The 15,000-nt window shown below is 44.2% G+C and overlaps 1 protein-coding gene across 15 annotated transcripts in view; it reads left to right on the forward strand.

Annotated features, from left to right (window-relative positions):
- ebf3a (EBF transcription factor 3a) overlaps positions 1-15,000 on the forward strand; it is a 274,303-nt gene that overhangs the window by 251,406 nt on the left and 7,897 nt on the right. For 3 of the 15 annotated variants that reach the window (XM_052502267.1, XM_052502268.1, XM_052502269.1), the window contains exons 14-15: positions 4,530-4,715; positions 5,767-5,856. In XM_052502267.1, coding sequence (XP_052358227.1) covers positions 4,530-4,715; positions 5,767-5,856 — 276 coding nt within the window. Of the gene's footprint in view, positions 1-4,529; positions 4,728-5,658; positions 5,857-15,000 lie in introns of all 15 variants that reach the window. The other 12 variants (XM_052502257.1, XM_052502258.1, XM_052502261.1 and 9 more) reach the window with 7 other exon arrangements.

Below are 15,000 nucleotides of genomic sequence, written 5' to 3' on the forward strand. Positions count from 1 at the left end.
GAAAGTCATGCACTATATAGGGAAAGTAGTGCACTACATAGGGGAAAGTCGTGCACTATATAGGGAAAGTAGTGCACTATATTGGTAAAGTAGTGCACTATATAGGGAAAGTAGTGCACTACATTGGTAAAGTAGTGCACTACATTGGTAAAGTAGTGCACTACATTGGTAAAGTAGTGCACTATATAGTGAATAGGGTGCCATTTGGGACGCGCCCCATGAGTGAAGATAAGCTATCGACAACAACTAATCTAGCTTTACCCTTTAATATTAAAGCTGCCGACAACAACTAATCTAGCTTTACCCTTTAATATTACCTGGCCGGCTCTGACTCTCTACTTGCTGCTTCTCTATCTTCTCTTGCTGGATCTTATAACTGATCCCTGGGGGCTTGACGCTGTCACTGCCTCCCCTGTTCTGTTTGCCTGCCCGGCTCGGCTGGGAATGACCCGCCGACCCACCGAACGCTCACAACTATTCACTTAGCAGCCGCCTGGGATGATCATACTTAATAATATCTCTTCTGTGTTGCCACTGCTAAGGTCAGGGTTTACATCTGTTCTGTGTTGCCACTGCTAAGGTCAGGGTTTACATCTGCTCTGTGTTGCCACTGCTTAGGTCAGTGTTGACATCTGCTCTGTGTTGCCACTGCTTAGGTCAGTGTTGACATCTGCTCTGTGTTGCCACTGCTTAGGTCAGTGTTGACATCTGCTCTGTGTTGCCACTGCTTAGGTCAGTGTTGACATCTGCTCTGTGTTGCCACTGCTTAGGTCAGTGTTGACATCTGCTCTGTGTTGCCACTGCTAAGGTCAGTGTTGACATCTGCTCTGTGTTGCCACTGCTAAGGTCAGGGTTTACATCTGCTCTGTGTTGCCACTGCTTAGGTCAGTGTTGACATCTGCTCTGTGTTGCTTATGCTAAGGTCAGGGTTTACTTCTGTTCTGTGTTGCCACTGCTAAGGTCACTGGTAGACCTATAGCTAGCTAGATGCTAGGAGTGTATACAGGTCTCACCAGTAGACCTATAGCTAGCTAGATGCTAGGAGTGTACACAGGTCTTCCTGGTAGACCTATAGCTAGCTAGATGCTAGGATTGTACACAGGTCTCACTGGTAGACCTATAGCTAGCTGGATGCTAGGAGTGTACACAGGTCTCACCGGTAGACCTATAGCTAGCTGGATGCTAGGAGTGTACACAGGTCTCACCGGTAGACCTATAGCTAGCTGGATGTACTGTGGAATAGAGTTCCATGTAGTCAGGGCTCTATGTAGTACTGTGGAATAGAGTTCCATGTAGTCATGGCTCTATGTAGTACTGTGGAATAGAGTTCCATGTAGTCATGGCTCTATGTAGTACTGTGGAATAGAGTTCCATGTAGTCATGGCTCTATGTAGTACTGTGGAATAGAGTTCCATGTAGTCATGGCTCTATGTGGTACTGTGGAATAGAGTTCCATGTAGTCATGGCTCTATGTAGTACTGTGGAATAGAGTTCCATGTAGACATGGCTCTATGTGGTACTGTGGAACAGAGTTCCATGTAGTCATGGCTCTATGTAGTACTATGGAATAGAGTTCCATGTAGTCATGGCTCTATGTAGTACTGTGGAATAGAGTTCCATGTAGTCATGGCTCTATGTGGTACTGTGGAATAGAGTTCCATGTAGTCATGGCTCTATGTGGTACTGTGGAATAGAGTTCCATGTAGTCATGGCTCTATGTAGTACTGTGGAATAGAGTTCCATGTAGTCATGGCTCTATGTGGTACTGTGGAATAGAGTTCCATGTAGTCATGGCTCTATGTAGTACTGTGGAATAGAGTTCCATGTAGTCATGGCTCTATGTAGTACTGTGGAATAGAGTTCCATGTAGTCATGGCTCTATGTAGTACTGTGGAATAGAGTTCCATGTAGTCATGGCTCTAAGTACTGTGGAATAGAGTTCCATGTAGTCATGGCTCTATGTGGTACTGTGGAATAGAGTTCCATGTAGTCATGGCTCTATGTAGTACTGTGGAATAGAGTTCCATGTAGTCATGGCTCTATGTAGTACTGTGGAATAGAGTTCCATGTAGTCATGGTACTATGTAGTACTGTGGAATAGAGTTCCATGTAGTCATGGCTCTATGTAGTACTGTGGAATAGAGTTCCATGTAGTCATGGTTGTATGTGGACTCTATGTAGTACTGTGGAATAGTTACATGTAGTCATGGCTCTATTTACTGGTTGTATTTACTGGTTGTATTACTGTGGAATAGAGTTCCATTTAGTCATGGCTCTATTAGTACTGTGGAATAGTTCCAGGTTGTCATGGCTCTATGTAGTACTGTGGAATAGAGTTCCATTTACATGGTTGTATTTACTGTGGAATAGAGTTCCATTTAGTCATGGCTGTATTTACTGTGGTAGAGTTCCATGTAGTCATGGCTCTATTTACTGGTTGTATTTACTGGTTGTATTTACTGGTTGTATTTACTGTGGATTTAGAGTTCCATTTACTGGTTGTATTTACTGGTGGTAGTTACAGGTTGTCATGGTTATATCTATGTTGTACTGCAGTTCCATTTAGTCATGGTTCTATTTACTGTGGAATTGTTACATGTAGTCATGGCTGTATTTACTGGAATATTTACTGGTTTACATTTACTGGTTGGATATTACTGGTTGTCACCTGGTTGTATTTACTGGTTGTATTTACTGGTTGTATTTACTGGTTGCATTTACTGGTTGTATTTACTGGTTGTCACCTGGTTGCATTTACTGGTTGTATTTACTGGTTGTCACCTGGTGGTATGTACTGGTTGTATTTACTGGTTGTATTTACTGGTTGTATTTACTGGTTGTATTTACTGGTTGTATTTACTGGTTGTATTTACTGGTTGTCACCTGGTTGTATTTACTGGTTGTATTTACTGGTTGTATTTACTGGTTGCATTTACTGGTTGTATTTACTGGTTGCATTTACTGGTTGTATTTACTGGTTGTATTTACAGGTTGTCACCTGGTTGTATTTACTGGTTGTATTTACTGGTTGTATTTACTGGTTGCATTTACAGGTTGTCACCTGGTTGTATTTACTGGTTGTATTTACTGGTTGTATTTACAGGTTGTATTTACTGGTTGTCACCTGGTTGTATTTACTGGTTGTATTTACTGGTTGTATTTACTGGTTGTCACCTGGTTGTATTTACTGGTTGTATTTACTGGTTGTATTTACTGGTTGTATTTACAGGTTGTATTTACTGGTTGTATTTACTGGTTGTATTTACAGGTTGTCACCTGGTTGTATTTACTGGTTGTATTTACTGGTTGCATTTACAGGTTGTCACCTGGTTGTATTTACTGGTTATATTTACTGGTTGTATTTACTGGTTGCATTTACAGGTTGTCACCTGGTTGTATTTACTGGTTGTATTTACTGGTTGTATTTACTGGTTGTATTTACTGGTTGCATTTACAGGTTGTCACCTGGTTGTATTTACTGGTTGTATTTACTGGTTGTATTTACTGGTTGCATTTACAGGTTGTCACCTGGTTGTATTTACTGGTTGTATTTACTGGTTGTATTTACTGGTTGTATTTACTGGTTGTCACCTGGTTGTATTTACTGGTTGTATTTACTGGTTGCATTTACTGGTTGTATTTACAGGTTGTCACCTGGTTGTCTAAGTCTTAGGGTTTTCCTGGTAGGTTTCCGTGTGTTTCCATGAGGAAAAGCACACATCTGTGTACTTACTGGACACAAGACATAATACAGGAGTGTTGTCTGTCAGCGGGCTGAAGGAACACAGAGTCTTAACAACACAGTAAAACACTGTGGTCCAGCGCCAAGCTTCCCTTTCAGGTTCTGTGCTGAACTCCCTCACCTGGTTGTCTAGGTCGCCAGTCAGAACTCATTCCACTGGTTGTCTAGGTCTCAGTGAAGAACTCCCCACCTGGTTGTTAAGATCACTGATCAGTAAGGAACTCCCCTCACCTGGTTGTCTAGGTCTCAGTAAGAACTCCCTCACCTGGTTGTCTAGGGCTTAGTAAGGAACTCCACTCACCTGGTTGTCTAGGTCTCAGTAAAGAACTCCCCTCACCTGGTTGTCTAGGTTTCAGTAAGAACTCCCCTCACCTGGTTGTCTAGGTTTCAGTAAAGAACTCCCCTCACCTGGTTGTCTAGGTTTCAGTAAAGAACTCCCCTCACCTGGTTGTCTAGGTCTCAGTGAAGAACTCCCCTCACCTGGTTGTCTAGGTCTCAGTAAGGATCTCCCCTCACCTGGTTGTCTAGGGCTTAATTGAAAGGAACAACTAAAAACCTGCAGACACTAGGCCCTCCATGGAATGAGTTTGACACCCCTGCCCTACCTAGTGCACTACTTTTGACCAGAGCCCTATGCTCCCTATGCTCCCTGTGGTCCCTGATCAAAAGCAGGGCACTAAATAAGGAATATGTCGTCACTTCGGGCATATAGTAGACTATTTATCTATAAAATAGCCTAATGTTGTGGTTCTACCTTCCCTAAGTCCTTTTCTCCCCCTCTCAACAGTAGGATACAGCCGTCAAACCAGCAGTGTGTCCCCTCGAGGCTACGTCCCCAGCAGCACACCACAACAGGCCAACTACAACACCGTTAGCAACAGCATGAACGGCTACGGCAACCCCATGTCCAATCTGGGAGTACCCAGTTCACCAGGCTTCCTCAACGGCTCCTCTGCCAACTCCCCCTACGGCAGTAAGTATCAAGGTAACGACGCACCACCTCGACTTCCTCCGTGTCTACGAGTCTGAGACGCTTAGATTTTTCTTCATTTTTTACATTTTACTTGATTTTTTATTTTCTTCATTTTTTTTATTTTCTTCATTTTTTATTTTCTTGATTCTTGATTTTCTTGATTTATGATTTTCTTGATTTTTTTTATTTTTCTTGATCTTTGATTTTCTTGATTTTTTATTTTTCTTGATTTTTTATTTTCTTTATTTATGATTTTCTTGATTTTTTATTTTTCTTGATTTTTGATTTTCTTGTTTTTTTATTTTCTTTATTTTTGCCTAACCCCCCTGTTATTGTTTTGATTAGTGTTTGTATTATTTTGGAATGTGTGCTACTGGATAAAAGGAGGGGTGACTCTGGAGGCTGAAAACCCAAGACCCAACTTAATAAAAAATACAAAAAATCATCAATCAGACTTACAAATTTACACACAAAATAAATGGAAAAGTTTTTAAAAAATGATGACATGGTGCACGCCCCCAAAAAGAAAATGCCCAAAAATTATAGAAGCAAATTTTTCGTGAGTGATTTTCCCCCAAGTCAAGAGTCTATTATCCAGAGCGGCCGAGGCAGAACATTTCATATCACAATCCCACAAACTCCAAATATGATTTTTGAATTTTTTGTTGTTGTTATTATTATTACAAATTGGTTACTTAGTTACGTAAATGTAATTATTTGTCGAATCCCATCCAAATTCTGATCTTTTTTTATTTATTTTTATCACAATCATCTTGATTTCTCCTGATTTTTTCCCAAATCTATATACGTTTTAATTTGAAAAGAGGCAAGGGCCTTATCAATTCATTTAACCAAATGAATCTAAAACATCTTGATTTTTTTTAATGATCTTTGCCGTGGTGAAACGCCTCTCTGATTGGTGCTTCTGTTTGCTTTATTGCAGTAGTGCCGTCGAGCCCCACCATGGCAGCCTCTTCGGTCAGCCTCTCTACAAACTGTAGCAGTACACACGGCATTTTCTCATTCTCACCTGCCAATGTCATCTCTGCAGTGAAACAAAAGAGCGCCTTTGCCCCTGTTGTAAGGCCCCAAGCTTCTCCACCACCTTCTTGCACCAGTGCAAATGGCAATGGACTTCAAGGTGAGCCGTCCTCCCCTCCTTTTACAGTGCCCTCCATAGTCATTCTGTCCTTCTGTTCTGTTCTGACTTGTTGGCCTACTGGCATCTCTCTGTTCTGTTCTGACTTGTTGGCCTACTGGCATCTCTCTGTTCTGTTCTGACTTGTTGGCCCACTGGCATCTCTCTGTTCTGTTCTGACTTGTTGGCCCACTGGCATCTCTCTGTTCTGTTCTGACTTGTTGGCCTACTGGCATCTCTCTGTTCTGTTCTGACCTGTTGGCCCGCTGGCATCTCTCTGTTCTGTTCTGACTTGTTGGCCCACTGGCATCTCTCTGTTCTGTTCTGACTTGTTGGCCTACTGGCATCTCTCTGTTCTGTTCTGACTTGTTGGCCTACTGGCATCTCTCTGTTCTGTTCTGACTTGTTGGCCCACTGGCATCTCTCTGTTCTGTTCTGACTTGTTGGCCTACTGGCATCTCTCTGTTCTGTTCTGACTTGTTGGCCCACTGGCATCTCTCTGTTCTGTTCTGACTTGTTGGCCTACTGGCATCTCTCTGTTCTGTTCTGACTTGTTGGCCCACTGGCATCTCTCTGTTCTGTTCTGACTTGTTGGCCTACTGGCATCTCTCTGTTCTGTTCTGACTTGTTGGCCCACTGGCATCTCTCTGTTCTGTTCTGACTTGTTGGCCTACTGGCATCTCTCTGTTCTGTTCTGACTTGTTGGCCCACTGGCACTCATCTCTCTGTTCTGTTCTGACTTGTTGGCCTACTGGCATCTCTCTGTTCTGTTCTGACTTGTTGGCCTACTGGCATCTCTCTGTTCTGTTCTGACTTGTTGGCCCACTGGCATCTCTCTGTTCTGTTCTGACTTGTTGGCCTACTGGCATCTCTCTGTTCTGTTCTGACTTGTTGGCCTACTGGCATCTCTCTGTTCTGTTCTGACTTGTTGGCCTACTGGCATCTCTCTGTTCTGTTCTGACTTGTTGGCCTACTGGCATCTCTCTGTTCTGTTCTGACTTGTTGGCCTACTGGCATCTCTCTGTTCTGTTCTGACTTGTTGGCCTACTGGCATCTCTCTGTTCTGTTCTGACTTGTTGGCCCACTGGCATCTCTCTGTTCTGTTCTGACTTGTTGGCCTACTGGCATCTCTCTGTTCTGTTCTGACTTGTTGGCCTACTGGCATCTCTCTGTTCTGTTCTGACTTGTTGGCCTACTGGCATCTCTCTGTTCTGTTCTGTTCTGACTTGTTGGCCTACTGGCATCTCTCTGTTCTGTTCTGACTTGTTGGCCCACTGGCATCTCTCTGTTCTGTTCTGACTTGTTGGCCTACTGGCATCTCTCTGTTCTGTTCTGACTTGTTGGCCTACTGGCATCTCTCTGTTCTGTTCTGACTTGTTGGCCTACTGGCATCTCTCTGTTCTGTTCTGACTTGTTGGCCTACTGGCATCTCTCTGTTCTGTTCTGACTTGTTGGCCTACTGGCATCTCTCTGTTCTGTTCTGACTTGTTGGCCCACTGGCATCTCTCTGTTCTGTTCTGACTTGTTGGCCCACTGGCATCTCTCTGTTCTGTTCTGACTTGTTGGCCTACTGGCATCTCTCTGTTCTGTTCTGACTTGTTGGCCCACTGGCATCTCTCTGTTCTGTTCTGACTTGTTGGCCTACTGGCATCTCTCTGTTCTGTTCTGACTTGTTGGCCTACTGGCATCTCTCTGTTCTGTTCTGACTTGTTGGCCTACTGGCATCTCTCTGTTCTGTTCTGACTTGTTGGCCCACTGGCATCTCTGTTCTGTTCTGTTCTGATCTCTCTGTTCTTGTTGGCCTACTGGCATCTCTCTGTTCTGTTCTGACTTGTTGGCCTACTGGCATCTCTCTGTTCTGTTCTGACTTGTTGGCCCACTGGCATCTCTCTGTTCTGTTCTGACTTGTTGGCCTACTGGCATCTCTCTGTTCTGTTCTGACTTGTTGGCCTACTGGCATCTCTCTGTTCTGTTCTGACTTGTTGGCCTACTGGCATCTCTCTGTTCTGTTCTGACTTGTTGGCCCACTGGCATCTCTCTGTTCTGTTCTGACCTGTTGGCCCACTGGCATCTCTCTGTTCTGTTCTGTTCTGACTTGTTGGCCTACTGGCATCTCTCTGTTCTGTTCTGACTTGTTGGCCTACTGGCATCTCTCTGTTCTGTTCTGACTTGTTGGCCTACTGGCATCTCTCTGTTCTGTTCTGACTTGTTGGCCTACTGGCATCTCTCTGTTCTGTTCTGACTTGTTGGCCTACTGGCATCTCTCTGTTCTGTTCTGACTTGTTGGCCCACTGGCATCTCTCTGTTCTGTTCTGACTTGTTGGCCCACTGGCATCTCTCTGTTCTGTTCTGACTTGTTGGCCTACTGGCATCTCTCTGTTCTGTTCTGACTTGTTGGCCTACTGGCATCTCTCTGTTCTGTTCTGACTTGTTGGCCTACTGGCATCTCTCTGTTCTGTTCTGTTCTGACTTGTTGGCCCACTGGCATCTCTCTGTTCTGTTCTGACTTGTTGGCCCACTGGCATCTCTCTGTTCTGTTCTGTTCTGACTTGTTGGCCTACTGGCATCTCTCTGTTCTGTTCTGACTTGTTGGCCCACTGGCATCTCTCTGTTCTGTTCTGACTTGTTGGCCCACTGGCATCTCTCTGTTCTGTTCTGACTTGTTGGCCTACTGGCATCTCTCTGTTCTGTTCTGACTTGTTGGCCTACTGGCATCTCTCTGTTCTGTTCTGACTTGTTGGCCTACTGGCATCTCTCTGTTCTGTTCTGACTTGTTGGCCTACTGGCATCTCTCTGTTCTGTTCTGACTTGTTGGCCTACTGGCATCTCTCTGTTCTGTTCTGACTTGTTGGCCTACTGGCATCTCTCTGTTCTGTTCTGACTTGTTGGCCCTGACTGGCATCTCTCTGTTCTGTTCTGACTTGTTGGCCTACTGGCATCTCTGTTCTGTTCTGTTCTGACTTGTTGGCCTACTGGCATCTCTCTGTTCTGTTCTGACTTGTTGGCCTACTGGCATCTCTCTGTTCTGTTCTGACTTGTTGGCCTACTGGCATCTCTCTGTTCTGTTCTGACTTGTTGGCCTACTGGCATCTCTCTGTTCTGTTCTGACTTGTTGGCCTACTGGCATCTCTCTGTTCTGTTCTGACTTGTTGGCCCACTGGCATCTCTCTGTTCTGTTCTGACTTGTTGGCCTACTGGCATCTCTCTGTTCTGTTCTGACTTGTTGGCCCGCTGGCATCTCTCTGTTCTGTTCTGACTTGTTGGCCCGCTGGCATCTCTCTGTTCTGTTCTGTTCTGACTTGTTGGCCCGCTGGCATCTCTCTGTTCTGTTCTGACTTGTTGGCCCACTGGCATCTCTCTGTTCTGTTCTGACTTGTTGGCCTACTGGCATCTCTCTGTTCTGTTCTGACTTGTTGGCCCGCTGGCATCTCTCTGTTCTGTTCTGACTTGTTGGCCTACTGGCATCTCTCTGTTCTGTTCTGACTTGTTGGCCCGCTGGCATCTCTCTGTTCTGTTCTGACTTGTTGGCCCGCTGGCATCTCTCTCACCTGCCTGCCTGCCCACCTCCACCCAAAGCCATGGGCGACCATGCACCGCCAGTCTGGGTTAAACGAGAGTACGAGTGGACATAGATGATATATTTGAGGATGGATGATGATTGCGTGGACGGATGGATGGATTGATGGGTACATTATGCCTGCATGTATGTGTTTATTTATTTACTTCTGTATTTATTTATCAAACCATTAATGATTAAGGGAAGTTAGGAGTCTCTTGGGGGTTACTCTCCCCCATATATTTGTTTTGCATCAGAACACCATAGTACAGAATACCAGTACATACAGGGTTGGGGTCAATTAGGGAAGTTAGGAGTCTCTTGGGTGGTTACTCTCCCCCCATATACCCATATATATTTGTTTTGCATCAGAATACCATAGTACAGAATACCAGTACTTACAGGGTTGGGGTCAATTCGGATTTCATTTGTAAATTGCTCTTTAATTCCAATTTTAAAAAATTCTCACAGAAAGCAGAATTTGAAAAACAATTTGAATTAAAGGAAGTAGATGTAATTCAATTAAATCCCATGAAATTGTAATGATGATTTATTATGTATTTCTATCACTAAAGGAATGTTCATGGTTACGAATGCCATGTAGCATATGGTTGAAACATTAACAAAATAAAATAATTATAATAATCATTCTCCTAAAACTATCTTAAATAATTACAGTGGTCTGGAAATATTAAGAACATGTTGTGGGTTGTCTATAATAATTCAGGATGCCCCTTAATGGGGTGGCAGGTAGCCTAGTGGTTAGAACCAGGTAGCCTAGTGGTTAGAGCCAGGTAGCCTAGTGGTTAGAACCAGGTAGCCTAGTGGTTAGAACCAGGTAGCCTAGTGGTTAGAACCAGGTAGCCTAGTGGTTAGAACCAGGTAGCCTAGTGGTTAGAGCCAGGTAGCCTAGTGGTTAGAGCCAGGTAGCCTAGTGGTTAGAGCCAGGTAGCCTAGTGGTTAGAGCCAGGTAGCCTAGTGGTTAGAACCAGGTAACCTAGTGGTTAGAACCAGGTAGCCTAGTGGTTAGAACCAGGTAGCCTAGTGGTTAGAACCAGGTAGCCTAGTGGTTAGAACCAGGTAGCCTAGTGGTTAGAACCAGGTAGCCTAGTGGTTAGAGCCAGGTAGCCTAGTGGTTAGAACCAGGTAACCTAGTGGTTAGAGCCAGGTAGCCTAGTGGTTAGAACCAGGTAACCTAGTGGTTAGAACCAGGTAGCCTAGTGGTTAGAGCCAGGTAACCTAGTGGTTAGAGCCAGGTAGCCTAGTGGTTAGAACCAGGTAACCTAGTGGTTAGAACCAGGTAACCTAGTGGTTAGAACCAGGTAACCTAGTGGTTAGAACCAGGTAACCTAGTGATTAGAACCAGGTAGCCTAGTGGTTAGAGCCAGGTAACCTAGTGGTTAGAGCCAGGTAGCCTAGTGGTTAGAACCAGGTAACCTAGTGGTTAGAGCCAGGTAGCCTAGTGGTTAGAGCCAGGTAACCTAGTGGTTAGAGCCAGGTAGCCTAGTGGTTAGAACCAGGTAACCTAGTGGTTAGAACCAGGTAACCTAGTGGTTAGAACCAGGTAGCCTAGTGGTTAGAGCCAGGTAGCCTAGTGGTTAGAGCCAGGTAACCTAGTGGTTAGAGCCAGGTAACCTAGTGGTTAGAGCCAGGTAACCTAGTGGTTAGAGCCAGGTAGCCTAGTGGTTAGAGCCAGGTAACCTAGTGGTTAGAGCGTTGGGCCAGTAACCGAAAGGTACAAATCTGTAGTTCTGCCCCTGAACAAGGCAGGTAACCCACTGTTCCCCTGTAGGCCGACATTGTAAATAAGAATTTGTTCTTAACTGACTTGCCGAGTTAAATAAAGGATAAATTAAATAATGTTTTAAATATAAAATATGTATTTCCCAGAATGCATTTGATCAAACACATTCTAGTAACTTAGAAATCTTTCATGACAATGAAAAATACTGTTTGACATCTTAAAAACTAATATTTGATATCTGGCGTATAATATATTTATATTTACTTATTAATATTGCTTGTTAATAAGTGGAAGATAATTTTGATAAAAGGTTTGTCAAATTAATGTCTCAGTTGAATTAGTTTGAAATGCTTTGAAGTGTGTATTATAATTCCTTCAGTTCAAATGATGCTTCCTGTGGGTTTGTGGCCAGTTCAAAATCAATTCAAATTCATGATTTGAATTCACTTCAATTCAGAAACTCAGAATTGAGCTGAACCCTGAAAGCTTGATATATACAACATGTATCCTAAGCTGAGTACTGTAATGATAAACAAACCAATCACGTAAGGTCCCGTAGCTGTCCTACTTCTGCATCATTCACTGCAGCCCTGGGATCCAGCCCTCTGTCACATCTAATCTGAATTGTACTTCATATGCTTTAATATTCACCCCCCCTCCTCCACCCATCACCCCCCCTCCACCCATCACCCCCCCTCCACCCATCACCCCCTCCTCCACCCATCACCCCCTCCACCCATCACCCCCCTCCACCCATCATCCCCCCTTCTCCACCCATCACCCCCCTCCACCCATCACCCCCTCCTCCACCCATCACCCCCTCCTCCACCCATCACCCCCTCCTCCACCCATCACCCCCTCCACCCATCACCCCCCTCCACCCATCACCCTCCTCCACCCATCACCCCCTCCACCCATCCCCCCTCCACCCATCACCCCCCTCCACCCATCACCCCACCTCCACCCATCACCCCCTCCTCCACCCATCACCCCCTCCTCCACCCATCACCCCTCCACCCATCACCCCTCCACCCATCACCCCCCTCCACCCATCGCCCCCTCCTCCACCCATCACCCCCCCTCCTCCACCCATCCCCCACCCTCTTCCACTGACCCTAGTGAGCCCTTTCCAGTCCTTTGGTCCTTGGTGAATAGACTCCCTGTAACTCCGACAAGCACTCCAGCACGGTATTTAAAAAAAAATGTAGCCAGGATTAGAGATCGGCACGTTCCCAGCCCTTTGGAAAGCAACACATGTCAAACTTCCCTCTGATTTAGCTGGAGTATCGTCCTCGGTTCTTTGCTCTCAGTTAAAAGCGTACACATTTTATCCACTGTGTGTTTTTTTTGCTAGTTGTGCAGTTTAACACCAAGACAACATTACGCAACGCAACACAGTCTATATATATATATATATATATATATATATATATATATATATATATACATTTACATTTAAGTCATTTAGCAGACGCTCTTATCCAGAGCTATATATATATATATATATATGGCTTTTCTAATTGAGAAAAAGCAGAAACTCAACAGAAAATACAGAGGGATTCATTGTGCAAGAAAAAACACATCAGAGTCAACCAGTTTCCAACCAAAGTGTGATTCTGGATTTTATTTTTCCTGCTCGGTGTCGAGGCCGACGTGTCGTGCTTGAAAACAGGTTTTAGTCATAGTGTGTGCATCCAATATTAATAACGCAGAGAGCTAATGAAGTGGTAAATTAAAAGTTCATGCTGTTACATGTGTACACTTATTAATATGTAGTCTGCAGAAATTAATGAGGAATGCCTTGTCATCAAGTCCAACTGGCAAACTTAAAAGCATTCCAACCATGACACCACAAACAAGTCCAAAGCACTGGAGAAACAGGAAGGCCTAATCGTTAAAATGAGTTGAAGGACCCGAGTATATCAATCTGCTTTCTTCTGGCAGTTCATCTATAGGATACTCTCCCTAGCATCTGAACACTGCAAATTATCTATAGGATACTCTCCCTAGCATCTGAACACTGCAGTTCAGCTATAGGATACTCTCCCTAGCATCTGAACACTGCAGTTCATCTATAGGATACTCTCCCTAGCATCTGAACACTGCAGTTCATCTATAGGATACTCTCCCTAGCATCTGAACACTGCAGTTCATCTATAGGATACTCTCCCTAGCATCTGAACACTGCAGTTCATCTATAGGATACTCTCCCTAGCATCTGAACACTACAGTTCATCTATAGGATACTCTCTCTAGCATCTGAACACTGCAGTTCATCTATAGGATACTCTCCCTAGCATCTGAACACTGCAGTTCATCTGTAGGATACTCTCCCTAGCATCTGAACACTGCAGTTCATCTATAGGATACTCTCCCTAGCATCTGAACACTGCAGTTCATCTATAGGATACTCTCCCTAGCATCTGAACACTGCAGTTCATCTATAGGATACTCTCCCTAGCATCTGAACACTACAGTTCATCTATAGGATACTCTCCCTAGCATCTGAACACTGCATTTATACTATAGGATACTCTCCCTAGCATCTGAACACTGCAGTTCATCTATAGGATACTCTCCCTAGCATCTGAACACTACAGTTCATCTATAGGATACTCTCCCTAGCATCTAAACACTGCAGTTCATCTATAGGATACTCTCCCTAGCATCTGAACACTGCAGTTCATCTATAGGATACTCTCCCTAGCATCTGAACACTGCATTTATACTATAGGATACTCTCCCTAGCATCTGAACACTGCAGTTCATCTATAGGATACTCTCCCTAGCATCTGAACACTGCAGTTCATCTATAGGATACTCTCCCTAGCATCTAAACACTGCATTTATACTATAGGATACTCTCCCTAGCATCTGAACACTGCAGTTCATCTATAGGATACTCTCCCTAGCATCTGAACACTGCATTTATACTATAGGATACTCTCCCTAGCATCTGAACACTGCAGTTCAGCTATAGGATACTCTCCCTAGCATCTGAACACTGCAGTTCATCTATAGGATACTCTCCCTAGCATCTGAACACTGCAGTTCAGCTATAGGATACTCTCCCTAGCATCTGAACACTGCAATTAATCTATAGGATACTCTCCCTAGCATCTGAACACTGCAGTTCATCTATAGGATACTCTCCCTAGCATCTGAACACTGCAAATTATCTATAGGATACTCTCCCTAGCATCTGAACACTGCAAATTATCTATAGGATACTCTCCCTAGCATCTGAACACTGCAGTTCAGCTATAGGATACTCTCCCTAGCATCTGAACACTGCATTTAATCTATAGGATTCTCTCCCTAGCATCTGAACACTGCAGTTCATCTATAGGATACTCTCCCTAGCATCTGAACACTGCAGTTCATCTATAGGATACTCTCCCTAGCATCTGAACACTGCATTTAATCTATAGGATTCTCTCCCTAGCATCTGAACACTGCAGTTCATCTATAGGATACTCTCCCTAGCATCTGAACACTGCAGCTCAGCTATAGGATACTCTCCCTAGCATCTGAACACTGCAGTTCAGCTATAGGATACTCTCCCTAGCATCTAAACACTGCAGTTCATCTATAGGATACTCTCCCTAGCATCTGAACACTGCAGTTCAGCTATAGGATACTCTCCCTAGCATCTGAACACTGCATTTAATCTATAGGATACTCTCCCTAGCATCTGAACACTGCAGTTCAGCTATAGGATACTCTCCCTAGCATCTGAACACTGCAGTTCATCTATAGGATACTCTCCCTAGCATCTGAACACTGCAGTTCATCTATAGGATACTCTCCCTAGCATCTGAACACTGCAGTTCATCTATAGGATACT

The sequence above is a fragment of the Oncorhynchus keta genome, unplaced genomic scaffold (assembly GCF_023373465.1).
Source record: "Oncorhynchus keta strain PuntledgeMale-10-30-2019 unplaced genomic scaffold, Oket_V2 Un_contig_1536_pilon_pilon, whole genome shotgun sequence".
In the NCBI taxonomy this organism is placed as follows: Eukaryota; Metazoa; Chordata; class Actinopteri; order Salmoniformes; family Salmonidae; genus Oncorhynchus; species Oncorhynchus keta.